The 19,918-nt window shown below is 43.7% G+C and overlaps 1 protein-coding gene across 2 annotated transcripts in view; it reads left to right on the top strand.

The window, feature by feature from the left end:
* LOC146832982 (complement C3-like) overlaps window positions 1–17,926 on the top strand; it is a 1,287,425-nt gene extending 1,269,499 nt beyond the window's left edge. For both annotated transcript variants that reach the window (XM_085600525.1, XM_085600526.1), the window contains exons 40-41: window positions 14,144–14,279; window positions 17,606–17,926. In XM_085600525.1, the coding sequence (XP_085456651.1) occupies window positions 14,144–14,279; window positions 17,606–17,747 (278 nt within the window). In that variant the 3' untranslated portion in view covers window positions 17,748–17,926. The remainder of the gene's footprint in view (window positions 1–14,143; window positions 14,280–17,605) is intronic.
* Window positions 17,927–19,918: the final 1,992 nt, after the last annotated feature.

Here is a 19,918-nt window from a genome sequence, read left to right on the forward strand (position 1 = left end):
GGACAAATGGCCAGGAAGTATTACCACATGAGAAAAGCCATCCGGCAGGTAGTAACATCGTGCGATAGTGACTGGGGGTAACTACCAAACTATTACAAGTCATATTGTTCTGAACTGAAACACATGTGGTCGGTGTCCTTTGAAAGCACAAAGTCCGTTCGTGGGTTGTAAACGAAGTGGCGCCTTTTAGTTTTAGGCGCAGACATTCAGAGATCGCACTAGGATTACATGTAAGAAAGAAGCACAAATCACCTTGTGTGATATTATAAGTAAGTATTTGGGACTGGATGGGGGTTTGCTCGTTCGGCAATTCAATACATAGGGGGCAATATACATGGGTAGCAAAATCACCCAGGAGAATATTGGGACGGGCCTTCGAGACATTAAAAATATGGGTTAAAGTTTCCAATGAGGCGGGGATAGCAACCAGGCAGGTCGCCAGAATGTCATGTACAGATCTCATCGGTGTCAAACAGAAGTGAGGGGCGTCAGTCACCCTCTTGGCTAGTGCGGTCCAAAAGTTCGATGATGAATCCCATGCAGTGAAGGAACGCAACACTCGGGTTCCCAGTTCATCCCGGGTTGATAGGATCCCTCCTTTCTCGTCGTACCAGTCCGAAAACAGTCCGGCTCCGACACATCCTGCAGCAACAATCCAAAGAATGATCTGAAAGAGAACCAAATACAGGCATTAATCATTCTCGTAAATAACATTTATCAGCCGGGACCGCTTCCCAGCTATCTTTCCCTGGTCTCATAACCAAAATGGTATTATCCTGACCGGTGGCAATGACCTCTGCTTGTTCAGGGGGATTCTTAGGCGACTGCACCCAAACTCTGGCCCCAGGATTATCCGTGGAGCCAAAACCTTTCTGGCCACGTACAGTTAGCAACGTTGGAGCAGTGCCTTTCATTAATACACCACTGAAAACAGGCATTATGAGTAATTGAGCCACTCGGTCAGTGCGATGTATCAGTAAGTCAACCTCACTGCTATTCAGCAGGAGCACCTTAATCTCTCCCTGATAATCACTGTCGATAATTCCTCCAAGCACCTGAATGCCTTTTACAGCCAGCCCCGATCTAGGGGCGATCAATCCGAAATTTCCAGGTGGTATCTGAACACCAACACCTGTCTCTATGATGACTCGATCTCTACTTTTTATAACAATGTCATCCATAGCATGCAAGTCTAAACCTGCCGACCCTGGGGTCGCTCTACATGGAGCCAAAGCTCCGGGAGTAATTTCCCAATACATCACAGTTTCTCTGATTTCATTAGGCATAGCCTCAGCATTCGGGGGAAACAAACGCATAAGTGGAGATTCAGCATTTAAAAAAGGACGATTATTCAAAATCAATAGTGCTTGGGGCAAAAAGTCTCGCCAATTTTTATACTTGTCATCCGTTAACTTACGCAGCTGGTCCTTTAGCAGGCCATTCAATCTCTCCACCAGGCCCGAGGCCTGTGGGTAGTAGGGGATATGGAATATCCATTCAATATTGTTTTCCGCACAGAATTCCTGTACCAATCTTCCACGAAAATGGGATGCATTGTCAGATTGAATTTGGAATGGCACACCATAGTACATCATAATTAATTCTAATGTTTTAATGGTATTCAATTGGGTAGCTTGCTTACAGGGAAGGGCTACCAGCAGGCCACTGTATGTATCAACAATAGTGCAAACATATTGACAATTCCTACTCATGGGAAGTGGACCAATGTAATCGATCTGCCAAATTTGAGCGGGCAGTTTGCCGCGATGTAAATGACCTTTAACAATTTGGGGCACCTTACGCCGTCTGATATGCTGACAAACGGGGCAGTGTAAAATAACATTTTTGATTAAATCTAAGGGAATATAAATTCCTCGATCAGCAGCCCACCTGCTAGTGGCCTTCTCTCCAAAATGTCCTGCCTTCTGGTGTGCCCATTTCGCCAATCCCGCAATATCAGAATCTTGCCTGTCCACCACTGCCTCAGCAATTTTAGACTTCTCATCTGCAATGTTATGAAAAAATTTGTCAAGAGAATCTATCGGGGTGTGAGCGTCCACATGGAAGATTGTAACAGTACTCTGTGGGAGCATCTCCCAAATTTCTTGCCATAACTCTTTTCCCCATAATTCTTTGGAATGTAACTTCCAATTATGGGAATGCCAAGTTGGCAACCAAACAGCCAGTCCATTGGCAGTAGACCAAGAATCAGTGAAAATATGACATGTACCAGGTAACTCTTGTTTCAAAACTTGGTAAACAGCGTAAAGCTCGGCAAATTGGCTGCTTTTACCTTCACCAGTTGTGCTCAACAGTTTCTGTGTGATCGGATTATAGGACACCGCCTTCCAGTGCCGTGTCATCCCTATAAACCTCGCTGAACCATCAGTGAACCAAACATGGTTTCTTTCCGCTGCGGACAAATCATCAAAAGGCTTACCCCACTTGACAGGAGACTCCTGTGCTAAAGGTACGGAACATTCACTCTCAGCCTCAGTCGATGGCGCTCGCGCCACCTGCTCATGTAAAGAAGCAACTCCTTTCGGGCCCACACGTGCCCTGTCTTGTATGTACCATTTCCATTTAATCACACTCGCCTCTTGAGCGTGTCCAATTCGGTGAGTTTTCGGCGAATTCAGAACCCACTGCATGATAGGAATTTCTGGACGCAGAACTATATCATGTTTCAAAGTCAATTGCTCGGTATCCACCAGAGCCCAATAACAAGCAAGTAACTGTTTCTCAAAGGGTGTGTAACGCTCACCAGCATCAGGTAACTTTTTGGTCCAAAAACTTAACGGTACTTTACTCCTGCCTTGTTTCTGCCACAAACTCCAATTTGCATAAAGGCCCTGTACGGACACATTCAAATCCACGTCACCATCACGTACAGGCCATAAATCTAGAGCATGTTGAATTGCCTCTTTTGCCAGACTAAACGCATCTTGCTGTGGTTTATTCCATTCAAATGCATTCTTTTTACGCGTGACCCGGTACAAGGGGGCCAATATTTGACTCAAATGAGGAATATGCTGGCGCCAAAAGCCAAACAGACCAATGAAGCTCTGGGCTTCTTTCCTATTTCTAGGAACTGCAAAATCAAGAATCTTCTGTTTAACCTGAGGGATCACTTCACGGTGCCCTTCATGCCAATTAATACCCAAAAATTTTACAGCCTGAGACGGACCTTGCAATTTATCTGGGTTGATTTCCCAACCTTTCTCACGCAGGCACTCAATGACTCTGTGTAATTGGGTCTGAACTTCCTCTTGTGTTTCGCCTTGGATCAAAACATCATCAATATAATGACATATCTGAATTTGGGGATGAACCGGTACCTCAGCCAAATGCTCTGCCACCAGCCGGTGACATATCGTAGGACTATGCACATAGCCCTGGGGAAGACTTCTAAACGTCATCTGACGCCCGTTCCACGTAAAACTGAATTGTTCCTGACACTCTGGGGCAATCGGAATTGAAAAGAAAGCATTAGCAATATCAATGGACGCGTACCATGTACCTGGATGCTTTTGGATTCTCTCAATTAGTGTAATAACATCCGGTACTGCAACAGTCAAAGAGGGTGTGTGCTTGTTCAATTCTCGATAATCAACGGTCATGCGCCAAGAGTTATCACTCTTACGCACCGGCCAAACAGGATTATTCCAAGCAGAAGTAACTGGGGTTATGACTCCTGCATCCACTAACTCCTGAATAGTGGTACTAATCTCCTCATGACCACCTGGAATACGATACTGCTTCTGACAAACCACTTTTGTCGCATGGGGAACTTGTATGGGGGGCATTCTTAAACGACCAACCCGTATAGGTCTGGACGATATATAATGCGTTGTTCCAAATTGGTAACATCCGTCATCTAGATGCAAAGTCATTCCTCTCAAAATATCAATCCCAATTATGAATTCTAGAAGTGGCACTACTAGTACAGAATACTCTTTTCTAGGAATTCTACCTATTCTCATTTCAAGCAAAGTTTGAACTGCAGGGGTTTCTTTTCCACCTAATCCGGTAATAGTAAAAGGCTGACCTGTAAACTTCTTCGATTTTCCATGAATAAGAGTGGCCTCCGCTCCTGTATCTACCAATGCTCGGGCCCTTTGGATATTACGATGTCTCCAATAAATGTCAATATCTACATAGGGTCTATTATCTCTGTGAGCCCATCTGTGTACCGGAGCTTGACCTCTTTCCTAATCATTCTTACTGCATTCCGTATACCAGGATAAATCAGGATAAAGACTCTCACGCTTCTTAGGTATCGGTACCTCCTGTTCATATCCATTCCCAGTACGGAACGGATTCGTATCTTCTGCATTGTACTGCGGGTTACGATCGACCAAACTGTGACGATCCTCTCTCCTCCTCAACTCAGGGGATTGATCCCTATCATCTCTACGTCTGCTGTGAACATAGTCAGTTCTCCCCCTTTCTCTTTCCCCCTCTCTCTCCCTGTCTCTCTCTCGACGGGGGGACACATAACGTGCAGAACGTCGATCATCACGATGAATAGAGCGCCCACGGCGGTCGTCATCACCGCTACCGTCAGAACCACCACGATCACACTCAGTGGTCCGAACACGCCGGGCACCCTCCTTCCGATCCAAGCCACGTTTGCGAAACAACTCCCACAAACAAGCGGTAGTCTCACCATCAATGTCCTCCCTCCGCACACCATCAGCCAGAAGACCAGAAAAAATATCACGTCTAGTAAGTTTATTTTCACCAGGAGTACGAGTGTCAGGCCGGGACTGACGTTCAGGTTTAAACCACTCACCCAACTCACCGAGTTGGCGCACCGATTCCAAAACCGTAGATAACACGTTACCAGTCTGATTAATCAATAAAGTCATCATGACCTGCTTATAGGCAACAGGGGAAGATCGAATGATACGGTTCCGCACAGAAGATGTCAACGAACCATCAAACAACCTGTCAGCAGTACCCAGAAAAATTGCCATTTTCATCACCTCCTCTTTGAGACGTTGAGCAGCATCACGCAAAGTATACCACGGTTTGTCATTCACAGGCCAATCAGACTCAGTGGGATATTTTATATTACAACCCTCAGTCGCCAATTGAAGTAAAGAAATTTGACCACCACCATTATAGTTACGAAAATGATCCTGTACAGTAGAATCCGAACTCAAGGAACAAAACTTCAAACAATCGCCATTATCTAACATAATGCCAGCAGCGCCCAGTTCATAAAGGCGCACCATCCATGTGAGCAAGATCTCACCAGCTCGCTGCCGAAATCGCTGCAAAATATCACTAATTTCTTGTTGAGTAAAGTCCTCTAAAGAGTCTAAAGAAACACCCTGCGGAGCAGCGGGAGACTGCTGCAACTTCCGACGAAAAACTGGATGCACCGAGACCGCGGGATGAGCATCACAAGGAGCTCGACCAGTACTCGTAGAGGGACAATCAGTGTAAGAAGCATTGATCCCACTCGAAGAACGAGAGTAATCACGGGGTGCACCATCAAAGGTGCGAGAAGCAGACTTACAATCATGGCGGGAGCGAGAAGACTCGCGCTTGGCAGACTCCTCACCCGAGGAACAAGAATCAGTCGAGTTCCAGATATTACCATCCCATTCATCAGGATTCCAATCCAGCCCGGCTGTCGCCACGACCAGACGCACCTTTCGCGTCGAAACCCTACCGCGCCTGTTCTTGTATTTATAACGAGCAATTCGCACAGCCGCCCGTTCGGCAATAGTTTGGTAAGTCTCAAGTTTATCAGCAAGCAACTTATTTTGACACCGCAACAAAGTATGAGAATTCTGAATCTCAACAAAGTGCGCTTCCACATCTTTAAGAGATATCTGTAACTTCAACAATCTCTCATGCAGAATCCTGTATGCAGACAAAAGAATCCAACCTCTGCGCCCCAAAATGGGAATCTCCTCACCCTTCGATACGGGTGCCTTCTGCAAACAAGCAATCACATTAGCCGGCTCTGCCAGCTCCAAAGAAGAATTCCAATTCTCACTCAAACCAGTAGAATCAGCCCACTCACGGGCCAAGGCTTCATAAGGCGTTGAATCCCATCCGGGAATATCAACGGGCAACTTAAAAGTAGATTTAGACCTTTTAGAAAACATCGTGAAAAAGGAAAAAGAAGAAAAGAAGAAAAAGAAAAGAAGGAAGAGAAATAAAAACTATACACAGAAATATACAAAAATAAAATGCAAACAAAACCACGCACGCGCCGAAAGCAAACACAAGACAACCACAACGCACACAGGTTTCGTAAACGGTTCGTGACGCCAAATGTTCTGCTTGGGTTTTCGGATCAGATAGAACCCGCTCAGCAGAGCCTCTCTAACCCAAACCAGAACGTTACCCCCTCCCTAGGGCCTATTTACACCTAAATAACCACATATATGTACCACCTAAGGACAGGGAATTCCTACTATATATACCAAGACCTACAAGTCACAGCCTCGCGGTCCCAAACGGACCCAGGACTTCCTGCCCAGACGGCAGCCACAGACTTCCTGCCCAGACGGCAGTCACAGCCTCGCGGTCCCAAACGGACCCAGGACTTCCTGCCCAGACGGCAGCCACAGACTTCCTGCCCAGACGGCAGTCACAGCCTCGCGGTCCCAAACGGACCCAGGACTTCCTGCCCAGACGGCAGCCACAGCCTCGCGGTCCCAAACGGACCCAGGACTTCCTGCCCAGACGGCAGCCACAGCCTCGCGGTCCCAAACGGACCCAGGACTTCCTGCCCAGACGGCAGCCACAGCCTCGCGGTCCCAAACGGACCCAGGACTTCCTGCCCAGACGGCAGCCACAGACTTCCTGCCCAGACGGCAGTCACAGCCTCGCGGTCCCAAACGGACCCAGGACTTCCTGCCCAGACGGCAGCCTTAGCACGAGTTCATCCTATAATTACCACGACATATAACAAGGGAATCAGTGTTACTATATATCAGATCACACAAAGACAGCCAGTTGAGCACAACTTGTTCCCCAGTTCGAAGGGCTCCTTTCTCCCTTATTCAGTTACCACCTACCTGATCAGGATTAACATCTGTTCATGTCAAGTCACAGCTGACTAGAAGAATAGGTTACCCTCTTACACAAGAACACGTAGCACATATCGCTTTAATACTTTATTTAGTTATTACATGCACACTCACGGAACATAATACATATCACATAACCTGCAAAGAAAAGTGAAAGATTAAGTTGTACACTCTAATAGTAAGGGGTTGACATCACCTTGGTCGTATGTAGCCTGCACTCAATGGTCATCTAGGTTCCCTTCTCGTCTGCGCCTCGGCTTCGCCTGGAAGTCACACCTCCGCAATCACGGGTTTACTCCCGTCTCCCTCTCCGAGTCACTGGGACCTCTTCCTCATCGGCTACTCTCTTCTCTTTGGAATATCTATTTCTCGGTTTTTCTCCACCTCCAAGTTTGTCATCTGTCTTCCCTGGAATAAGTAGCAGCTTTACTACTAACGGCCAGGTGCCGCCTATGGACTAGAAGCAAGTGCCAGTATCTGCCTCAAACTTTTACTAATATAGACGTGCATTTCCTCATGGAAAATTCCAGCCCGTAACCTGCCGCCCACCAAATTCTTGTACCTCCCCATGCCAAGGACACGTTCCCAGCCGGCCGGCCTGATGTAGTGTCTTCGGCATGAAGAAAAATACAATCCTTCGATAAGGGCCGGCCTGAACCGGTTCTCTCCAAGCGAATAACACCTCCTAACTAAAACACTGCCTATGACCTAGAAACATCCAAGCTGCCAGAGCAGGAGGAAAGATGGAGTCTCTCCCGTTTAAGGCCTACCAGGCCTGAATTCAGCACGGCTCCATGAAATACCCTCACTACAGAACAGATTACCCCTAATGCTAACGAATCTATCCCCTAGGATATATATATGCAAACCCTGATCTATGGGGAAGAACACAGGATCATGTCGAAGTGCCTAATAAGTAGGCTCTATACACTACTCTAACCCTTAGACTTGAATGGAAAGAGACTGAAGTCACCTAAATCACCCTTCAACACAATAAGACCGGAAAAATCGAGCAGTACAGGTATAAAATATAGTACTGGAATAACTGGGGTTCCGTTGTTGAGATATTGAAATTCACCCTTAGTTAGTAATCCTTCTTGTTTGAACTTGCTGAGTTTTTGTTTCAGCTCCTTTTTGATTCTCTTTATTTCATGCATGTTAGATTTTTTGTAACAAATATGACCGTTAAGGTGTCTGTATGCTTCCTCGAGATATTAAATTCTAGGCCATAGAACGATGTTACCCCCTTTGTCCAATTTATTATCACCTGGTTGTTATTTTGTAGTTTGCGTATTAAGGTGAAATATTGATTCTTTTTTATACTTATATTTATTATGTCTCAGTGCTGTTCTCTGGTGAAGGACTTTCAATTCCTCTACCACCACCTTGTTAAATGTGTCAATCGAATCTCTCAGCAACATCGGGGTAAAAGTGGAATGAGGTTTGAAAGGGCTTTTAATGTGCTCCGATACGCTGATGACTTCATTAGTCATGATCTGTGTGGTGGATTGTAACTCGTGTGCAGATGGTTTGCATGTCAGATACTGTAAGATTAGATACTGCCAATTCATGACCTGAAGCAGGGTTGTTGATGCTATTGCTCACTTGTTTTTGTTTAAAGATTTGATTAATTTCAATTTCCTTATAATCTTGAAAATGTCCACTCGAGTGTGACTATAGTTAAAACGGCTCTCTGGGCAGTATGTTACACCCAGTGACAAGAGTCGAGTCTCAGCATTACTCAGGGTGATGTCAGTCAGGTTGACAACAGTATTTTCATTGCCCTTTATTTCTGCCGCCAATTGCTTGTTTGTTGTTTGTTGTTGTTAAAACTGCCTGCATTTTCTCCTTTGCTATCTTTTCTTATTGCGTTGGTGCCTTGTTTCTTGGGCAGTCGTGGATGAAGTGTCTGCCGCCGATCAAGTTCCTCCGCTAAAGTGAAACTGCCAATAGCTGTCTCATTTCGTCCTATTTGGCCTCAACCTTCTTCTGAATCAGTCTCATTCGCCATTGCTGAACTGATATCTGATGTAGATGCGGTGTTGATACTTTGGGTATTTAAATTATCATTGTGGCTGACTATATCGCTTTTCGGGAACTTATGTCCTTTTACAGAATCAAATTTCTTTGAGAAGGTAAAGATCTGTCCGGTTTTATAGTCTCTCTTATCACACGCACATTTTTACGTTTTTCTTGTTTTGATAGTCTCTTCTTGCTTTTTCAATCTTATTGTTATCTCATCGCGTTCTTTTGTGATCAATTCCTTTTGATCAAATTTACCTAGCTCAGAGTTAATGCGCTCAATCTCTCTCATCAATGCCATACGATCATTTGCAGCATAATATATATATATATATATATATATGCATTCCACAAGTTCCCGCAATAACGGAAAACACTCGGACACCCAGGTTGAATGCAGTTATTCAGCAAGTAAAAAACGACGCGTTTCACCTTTACGGCTTGATCACGCTCATACAAGTTCAAATCCACCATGTTTAAGTACATCTTTTTCATTGTATTCAAAAACGGACTCACCACACCAGTGCGAAAAATGTTATTGCAACTATCGCGGCCATCTTGGAATATAATAAACTCATTGAATGTCCCATATGTTATCACACATAGAATAACAATTAATATCGTAGCTGTAAATTACAATATTCTCAATGTATTATTCTTCAATATTGAATCATTTCCATAATACATCTGTTTACGAGATTTACATAACACGTAATAGCAGAAATATAAATGTGGATAACGTATGTATCAAAATCCATTTGAAAATAAATAATATCGTTGGAACAAGTATTATTGCATTTAGGCATTGTTATCCGGCTCCCCTTTTATCGCGCAATCTCAACAGCGCATTAATGTTATGAAGCCGATGACAGAGACAACCTCATTGGTTAACGATAGCTGTGTTTTGTCAACATGGTTAATAAAGATGTAATATCCAAACTTTTTTTCTCTCTCTTCTTTCAACCCAAGTGGGCATGATTGATTGAAATTAACACCGTCATAACACACAAATTAAGAAGTCTATGACTCTGATTACGCCCAAATGGGTTAACTAGCATATCATAATCAGTTAATCACATATACATCTAATATAACATTCTATCATCATGATATAATTTGAGTTGCCTCCATATAAAATTCATAAATGCCAAAAATAGTCCAACGTATCTTCCTTAAGTTATAGATATTACATGTTGCAAAAGAAGTGACCCCATCTGAAATAAAACAAAATTCTGATATTACGTGTTGTGTAAATCTCGTAAACAGATGTATTATGGAAATGATTCAATATTGAAGAATAATACATTGAGAATATTGTAATTTACAGCTACGATATTAATTGTTACTCTATGTGTGATAACATATGGGACATTCAATGAGTTTATTATATTCCAAGATGGCCGCGATAGTTGCAATAACATTTTTCGCACTGGTGTGGTGAGTCCGTTTTTGAATACGATGAAAAAGATGTATTTAAACATGGTGGATTTGAACTTGTACGAGCGTGATCAAGCCGTAAAGGTGAAACGCATCGTTTTTCACTTGCCGAATAAATTAACTGCATTCAACCTGGGTGTCCGAGTGTTTTCCGTTATTGCGGGAACTTGTGGTATGCATACTAAGGAGTTCCGGTATCCTGGCTCGGACCGCCCATGACAGACCTATTCTCATTACTGGATCTTGTGGATCGAATATATATATATATATATATATATATATATATATATATATATATATATATATATATATCCAAAGAACGCCCACTCGTGAAGAACAGGTAGAGGCCACTCGGGGGAGAACGTTAGAAGATCTTTAATAAATAACAGCGAGTGCATAATGCATTTCAGCCCTACGGCCTTCCTCAGATGCTGCTGTTGTTTGCAAGGGGTAACTCCACCCCCACCTTTGAATGTCCAGAAGCACTACCATTGGCGGAAGTCCGCTAAAACAAGGTCACGTGTTGGCAACTCCACTGCAGTTGTGCCACAACTACAGCTCCCAGATTGCTGTAGAACCGGGTGAGTGTTGCTGGGTAGTGATTAAATATAACAACCCCTATAAGTATAGGGAATAGTACTGGAACGGTGCGGAGTGTTAAAATTATGAGTCCTTGCTAGGAAAATATCACCGATCTTCCTCCGGTCCCCTTCAACGCTCCAGCCTCGTTGCGCGTTTGCCGGCTGGTCCGTGAGACAGAGTTGCAGTGAACCTGTCTCCTCGTCAATGACAAGCTGTGACACACAGCGGTCCAGGGTGCAGGCATGCACAACAGGGCGGGCCGGAGTTATTCAATCCCTTGAATCAAAAAGAAGCTGCACGCAGCGATGACAGTGAAGCTCCGGCCACTTTTCGGATCGGGGCCCCTCACGCACCTCTGGCTGGCACGAACAAATCCAAAGAACGCCCACTCGTGAAGAACAGGTAGAGGCCACTCGGGGGAGAACGTTAGAAGATCTTTAATAAATAACAGCGAGTGCATAATGCATTTCAGCCCTACGGCCTTCCTCAGATGCTGCTGTTGTTTGCAAGGGGTAACTCCACCCCCACCTTTGAATGTCCAGAAGCACTACCATTGGCGGAAGTCCGCTAAAACAAGGTCACGTGTTGGCAACTCCACTGCAGTTGTGCCACAACTACAGCTCCCAGATTGCTGTAGAACCGGGTGAGTGTTGCTGGGTAGTGATTAAATATAACAACCCCTATAAGTATAGGGAATAGTACTGGAACGGTGCGGAGTGTTAAAATTATGAGTCCTTGCTAGGAAAATATCACCGATCTTCCTCCGGTCCCCTTCAACGCTCCAGCCTCGTTGCGCGTTTGCCGGCTGGTCCGTGAGACAGAGTTGCAGTGAACCTGTCTCCTCGTCAATGACAAGCTGTGACACACAGCGGTCCAGGGTGCAGGCATGCACAACAGGGCGGGCCGGAGTTATTCAATCCCTTGAATCAAAAAGAAGCTGCACGCAGCGATGACAGTGAAGCTCCGGCCACTTTTCGGATCGGGGCCCCTCACGCACCTCTGGCTGGCACGAACAAATCCAAAGAACGCCCACTCGTGAAGAACAGGTAGAGGCCACTCGGGGGAGAACGTTAGAAGATCTTTAATAAATAACAGCGAGTGCATAATGCATTTCAGCCCTACGGCCTTCCTCAGATGCTGCTGTTGTTTGCAAGGGGTAACTCCACCCCCACCTTTGAATGTCCAGAAGCACTACCATTGGCGGAAGTCCGCTAAAACAAGGTCACGTGTTGGCAACTCCACTGCAGTTGTGCCACAACTACAGCTCCCAGATTGCTGTAGAACCGGGTGAGTGTTGCTGGGTAGTGATTAAATATAACAACCCCTATAAGTATAGGGAATAGTACTGGAACGGTGCGGAGTGTTAAAATTATGAGTCCTTGCTAGGAAAATATCACCGATCTTCCTCCGGTCCCCTTCAACGCTCCAGCCTCGTTGCGCGTTTGCCGGCTGGTCCGTGAGACAGAGTTGCAGTGAACCTGTCTCCTCGTCAATGACAAGCTGTGACACACAGCGGTCCAGGGTGCAGGCATGCACAACAGGGCGGGCCGGAGTATATATATACACTCACACATACCTATGGGCGATTGGAACACACCGAAAATGAGCACAAGAGTACAGTTTGCAACCTTTATCACAGAAGCAATTGAAAATGGAACCAGCTGTGGCCGCTACAGGTAAGAGAGGTGGGGTGGTGGGACCAGGTGAGGGGGGATTTCGAGAGATGATCACAAGGGAAAATTAAATAAATACTTAATTCTCCCCTGTGGTCACCTCTCGAAATCCCCCCTCACCTGGCCCCACCGCTCTTACCTGCAGCACCCATGGCTGAATGGAACAAGTATCGGTTCTGACAGCCAGAGCCCACGATCAAGGATTTAATGGCCTTCACTTCACAGGGAGGTACATTTCAGTGATACTTAAAAAATTACTGGGCTACAGAAGAAGAGGTAATTAAGAACTTATTGACATCTGTGAATTTATATGAAAGGTTGCAGAGACTGCCTTTTTTTACTGGTGTGAACAGAAAACTTTATGTAGGTTCTTGCTGCAACAACAGATGCCAAATATCAATTGGGACTTTCGAGACAATGTTTTAGAAAGTGCAGTGAGTGGTGTTTTTGTTACATTTTTACGCTATGCATATCTTAACCAAGAGAGCAGCGACTACAAGTGCTGGAAAGATGTTGGGAACTTGCATTGCTAAAGGCACCTTTGATCATGCGTTTGTTAAAAATGTTTAAATGTAACTCTGGCCAATTTAATTCAAAAACAGATAAAACCAAATATAAAGGTTAAGAATCCGTGCACTTTAAATAGTGGGAATGTATTCAGGATATGAACTTGCTATTTTAGCATGACGAGTAATGTAGTTCATTTTTTTACTTTTTATGAGTAAAATCATGTCCAAGTTCAAGTCTGCTGTGACCAAAATATTGTTTTGTATTTGTCGCCCCTGACTTCGAGCAATTTAATGTGGAATGAGAGCAAGAACGCTTTGAGTATTTTGTTTATGCTGAACTAGAGAATGCAAACTGTTTTAAAATGGAGCTCATAAGGTGACAAAGGCTGTTGAGTACAGCCGAAACGTGTCCTGTCCGTTGTGGCCTGATGGATTTAACTGAATTCCTTTCATCCCAGAATGCCATGTCTTTCATATACAAGAAAGAAGTTGGGGTGATATATGTATATATGTGTGTGTGTGTGTGGGTGTGTGTGTGTGTGTGTATATATATATATATATATATATATATACATATATATATATGTGATCAAGGCTGTCTCTAACGGCCGAAACACGTCAGGGCGACATGGTGATTGCAAAATAAAAATCACTTGGAAGAATTTGGGTCTACTCTTGTCTTCTTCAAGCGAAACGGAGAAACAGGCAAGCGCGCTGAATATATATATATATATATATATATCTTCATGGAGAGACAGAGATATCTCTCTATCTCTCTCTCTCTTACCACCCCTCATGCCCACCAGGTCCTGATGCCTGATAGACACTCAGAACAACATCAAAATGGCAATTTTTTTTTTCCTAGGGTCGGACGAGGTGCCCCAAGGGAAGATTCGCAAGTTTGTCAGCCACAAGAAATGCAGGAGTTCTCTGAAGCTTGAAGATGGAAAGAGCTATCTGATCTGGGGTCTGAACACTGATTTGCAGACTCAGAAGGATGGGTAAGTAAATTCTGGAAGTAAACATTCATCCAGTAACGTTATCAAGCACTGTTAGGGAAATCAATGGATGAGGCTCTATCATTGTTAACTATTCTTGAGAACACCAGCGATAGGTAAGAATGTGAAATCGAACATTTGTCTTTGATTCTAATGTGAGCCCCCACCTGCTGTCCAAATATAAGGTGGAATTCCACAGGGTACCATAATTCAGAATCGGAAATGAAAATTGGCCTGGGCACCAAAATGAAAATGGTCCCCGTTAGTGAATTAGAAAGCTAAAAATGTGACCCCTATTTGCAAACTGGGAACTTTTCAACTTGTTTCACGATGTGTAAATGTTTTGCTATGTGTGACAGACTCCATGGATTTGAGCTTGCTGCAGGCTATGCATGTATTATTGTTAGGGAGCTCAACAGTATTACGCCATAATAGATCATAAAACAGGCCTTCATACAGTCAACAAAACGGCCCATTCAATGACCTGTCGGATCAGTCCATTGGGCACTCTCTGAGCCTCATTTCTGAGGCCCTACGGCACTTTTTCCATCCCTAGAACGTCCCTTTTTGGATGTTTCGGTAGCGCAAAGTGCCTTGGCATATTTACAAGGCCACGTGATGCTATTTTACATGGCTTTTCATAGCCTTGTAAATATGTTCCCCTTTCACGCAGAAAACGGTGTGGAAGGGGCGTTCCATGGGTGTTGCTGTGGGTGTTTTCCCATGCAACATTCATGGAACATGTAGCATTCCCAGATTTACGAGAATTCGTAATTTCTCCTTGTGCTTTCCATTTTCTATGTGTGCTGCATTCTGCAGCACACAGAAAGAGCAAATCGCCTCAATTGATTGATTTTGTGCAGGAAGATGTCCCTTCCTGTACAAAATCAATCAGCCCCGCAACGCAGGCACCCTTGCACCATGATGCAAGGTTGCCAGTGTTGGCACATGGCAGCCCAATGTGCGCCAGCGCAGGGAAAAAGGACAGGAATGTGCCGTATTGCATAGATATGGCACATTCCTGCCCTTTTGTTTAGACGCTGGGTAGCGCAGGAAGATTCTTTGCGGTGCTGCCCTGCACCAAAACTTCATAAATGAGGCATTCTGATCAACCTGAGGGCCAGCCTGACCCTGTTCCCCCTTCTCCATGCTGCTCGAATACACCGGGGAAACACACAAGGCCCAAACTCACATCCAAATACATTGTGAGTACACACAGGAACACAATTCCTGTAAATATAGACAGTGACACATGTGAACTCACTCAGCAACGCCCTTCTAGAACACTATTGTGAGTGATTACACGGAGATGCCCCAGCTTTCCTAAAACAGCGTGAGACTAATGGAGCATCCAGTGGTAAACTCCTGTGTAGAATTACACAGGAATCTCCCCTGCCCACCTCAGTTCACGCTGATTACGAAGTAAGATTACAAAGGGCCCTAATGCTGTCCTAATGCAATGTGAGAATCCTAGTGCTGTCTAAGTACACTGCAAGTAGTCTATACTGCTCTCCTAATGCAGTTTATTATACAGAGACCCCGATGCCACCCAAATACACTGCTGAAGTACACAGTGCGCCAGATTACACAAGGTCCCAATGCTGCCCCAGTACACTGCGAGAATACACAGCATCCACACTGCTCTCCTGATGCAGTGTGAGATTACACATGGCTCCCACTGCTATTCAAATGCAGGTGCCTTGCTGCTGTCCTAAAGCAGGTGAGATTGCACAGCAACCCCACTGGTACCCAAATACAGGAGCTGCACTGCTCTATAAATGCAGTGTGAGGAATATATGACGTTACAACGCATGCAATTACAACGCATGCTTTTACAACGCAGTCTTTCCATCGCAACTACCATTACATGACATGATTTTACTAAGCATGCCATTACAACGCATTTTTTAAAACTACCATTACAATGCATTCCATTACAACGCATACAATTACAATGCATAATACTTTTAGGGCAAACAGTAGGGTAAGTGTTGGATAGTTTAGGGGTAAACATGAGTATTCCCTCTCCAGTGAGTGCAACAATAGGGTAAGTGTTGGAGAGTGTAGGGGTAAAAATTACTATTCCTACTCCAGTGAGTGCAACAGTAGACAAAGTGTTGGATAGTATAGGGGTAAAAATCACAATTCCCATGTACCCCAAAACCCATACCCACCCTAATACTAAACAAATCTCCATTACTTATCTTATAATGCGTTGTAATGGAATGAGTTGTAATGTTATGCGTTGTAATGGCATGCGTTGTAGTGACATGCGTTGTAATGGCATGCATTGTAATGGTATGCGATGTAAAGACAGTTGTGTTGTAAAGGTAGGGCATTGCAATGACTGCTTTGTAATGGACATTTCCCCAGTGTGAGATCACACAGGGCCCGAACACCATTCAAATGAAGTGTCAGATTACACTTGCCACTGTTCTACTGTGTGAGTTTACAGAGGACTGGTAATCCAGACATGTGAGGTTACAAAAGCTTTCATTACTGCCCTAATATGTGTGATTACACTGCGCCCTCGAGTGCTCTCCTAACATGATTACAGTTGGATGCTGTATAACCATTTACACATTCCTGCCCAAGATTTTCCTACTTCCGTAATGCAATTTGAGATTGTAAAGCAAACTTCATAATGCAATTAAGTGCTATTCAAATCTGTGACAAGGTCACGTTAGGACATCATGTCAGTGAGACAAAATGTAATATTATTCATCAGTTTTGAGAATCTCGTCGAAATCCCTAATTGCCAAGCCATAGGAAGGGGCTCCTGATTTGATTTTCTTCAGCACGTAGTAAATTGTTGTTATTGCGCATTGGGGAGTGTTTTATTAAATTGCACAAGGGGTAAGAAATTGTCCCGCACTTGTGCTGTTTCTGTGATCTAACCCTAAGTGATTGTTTGCTAAGAACAGGGCCACTGGAATTATGCTATTGTGCAGCTGCGGTGCTTTTTGCATAATTTTAGATTTGCAGCATTCACCACAAAATGTGACATGTGTTGCGTCTATAACTGAAGGCCCTTTGCAAATGTTGACTGGTCACCTTTCTGTTGCTTATCGCTATATTTGCTTGTTAAACATATACTACTGAGCTACAAACAATGCCCAGACACTGTTAACAAGTGAAAAATTGTCAAAATAATAAAGTAATACTATTACAAAATGTGCTGCATTACACTGCATAATTTGCCTTTTCTAGCTGCATAATTTGCTCGACCCTGCCACATAATTTGGCCCTCTCCTGGCTCATAATTTCAGTGTCCTTAGCTAAGAGTGAAGCTCACACTGCCTGCCTGACACTGTGCACCTTCATTGCAGGTTCGACTACTACATTGGGAAAGACACATGGATCGAGTGGTGGCCAAGTCCGGAGGAGTGTGCCAATGCAGAGCACATGAAAATCTGTGAAGAATTTTCAGATTTCACTGACAACTTGATGATTTTTGGCTGCCCCAGTTAATCTTTCAGAGGCTATAGTGAAGCGAGGTCACACGGTGAACTCTTGCCCCAAAAACATGCTTACATGGTGTGTGCTGGTGAAGTCTACCACAGTGTTGTGCCTCAGCCTGTTCTTCCTCCCGGTTCATGGAGTTTATGACAGACAGTTATTTTTACATGAATAAAAATACATTCCCAAAACAGTGTGTCTGTTTTATTTCCATAATGTTTAATATATGTTAGTTGGATGTTTTTCCTTTCCCTCTTATGTGAACAGTGAATGACCTCCGTACATGATTCAGGTATCACAAATCATCAATAATTAATAAGAAAATTAACCAGCCTGTAGCCAATCATTTTAACCTTATGGATCATTTACTATCAGATTTGAAGATTTTCCCTGTGGAACATGACTTAAAGGAAGAACTACTGGACTTCAGAGAAAACATCTGGATGTACCGTTAAAAATCACTGCATCCAGATGGTCTGAACATTACTGACAATACCACCTGATTACTGCATATCTCAAGAGCTCTCAGGACTGCACTGACTCCACATTCCAAATGGAATCTCACTCATGATGCTTTTCGAAAATGCAGCTGTGTCATCTGTGCAGCCACTGAGCAAACCATCTTGTACTACCTGAGGAGGGCGGAAGCAGAAACGTTGTAGAGGAAATATATTTGTATTCTTTGGTCATGCAATACAATGGAGTTTAGAAATGGTTGCCATTTCTAAACTCCATTGTATTGCGAATTGAAATGTCGGAGTATGAAATGCCTTACTGACTTTTTGTTAACACTTACCTTCGTGCACAAAAAAGTCACCTTTTAAATCACTTGCCTGGGTACCGGAAATCGGCTGATTTCCTCTTACCCTGCCACCAACTCACTCACTGCTTTATATTTTTCTCCCTTACTAATTACTGTAATTGACTAGTAATTTCTGCACTGTCTACAAACATAAAACCCAATTTTTCATTGTACTAATTGTGGCATGTTATTTTACTCTACTTGAATGGGACCACTGTTCCTTACAAAAACACTTCAAACCAGCCATCTTGTGACTTGGTTGAATGAAGTCACAGGAAAAAACGTCCTCTGTCGATCTGCCATTTCGGTTGATTTGATGACAGGTTCATCAGTCGGAATTCCTCCCAAAAATTTATCGGCTTCTTTGATGTAATGGGTGCCGTGGTTTGCAAAGTTTGCGGAGTTCCATCTTCAGAGACATCACTCTCACTGGTATCACTGTCAACTTCTCCACTAACTTGAACCATATCCAGATCTCCCTGAACGCCTTTCCGTTTCAAGTTGTCATACTTCCGACTGAAAGTGAACACTCGACCGGACATGTAATCAATTTTATCCCGTAGGAATTTCCTTTCCTTCTTGGCAATAATTTCTTCCTCATGTTTGTTAATTTTCTTTGTTATGTCATCCAACTTACTTTTGAATAGCTCTTCAGATTCCTCTTTTTGGATCTCATCTTTCAATTCCATGATTTGCGTCAATAATGAAGATCTTTCTTTCCATGCAAATTTAATCAGAATAGAAAGCATGCGATTGGAGCAACCCATTAGATTCTCCGCCCACTCCTCAGCCAGTTCCGGATCTGGATTCTCATATGAGGGTGCAATCAAAATCCTAAGACCACGGGGAACTCTTTTTTCTTCTTGGTATTTTTCCAAAGTGATTGCTTCCCACCATTTCGAAATTTCCTTTGTCAGAAGTTTTTCAAGTTTTTGATACTTCTGGAGTGCTGAAGTGGGCATCATCAGCTCTTCTTTATCTGATGTTTGCTCTCCTGTTTTAACAAACATTGATTTGGCTCTTAGTCTTCTGCGATACTCAATGTCCTCATCCATCCTTCTGGCTATTGATTGAATTCACTGCATAAATACACCCTTCCACAGAGTGACTGGACTCTGCAGTTATTAAACTTCACCTCCTTACAGGAAGGGAAGTTACGCGGTGCTCCTGACAGTCCTGGTCACCCCAGTGTCTAACATCAGAGACACCGGTGACTGAGAAATGCTACGCTGTGTATTCAGAGGATCGTAATGATAATGCCTTGGATTCGCTTGAAGAAAGCAATTTGTACACTAGTCATGCACATAGACGTTTAAGAAATAAGAAAATACGATAAGAAAAGCCGATGTCAAGTAAATTTACATCAGGTAAATTACCATCT

This window comes from Triturus cristatus, chromosome 4_2 (genome assembly GCF_964204655.1).
Source record: "Triturus cristatus chromosome 4_2, aTriCri1.1, whole genome shotgun sequence".
NCBI lineage: Eukaryota > Metazoa > Chordata > Amphibia > Caudata > Salamandridae > Triturus > Triturus cristatus.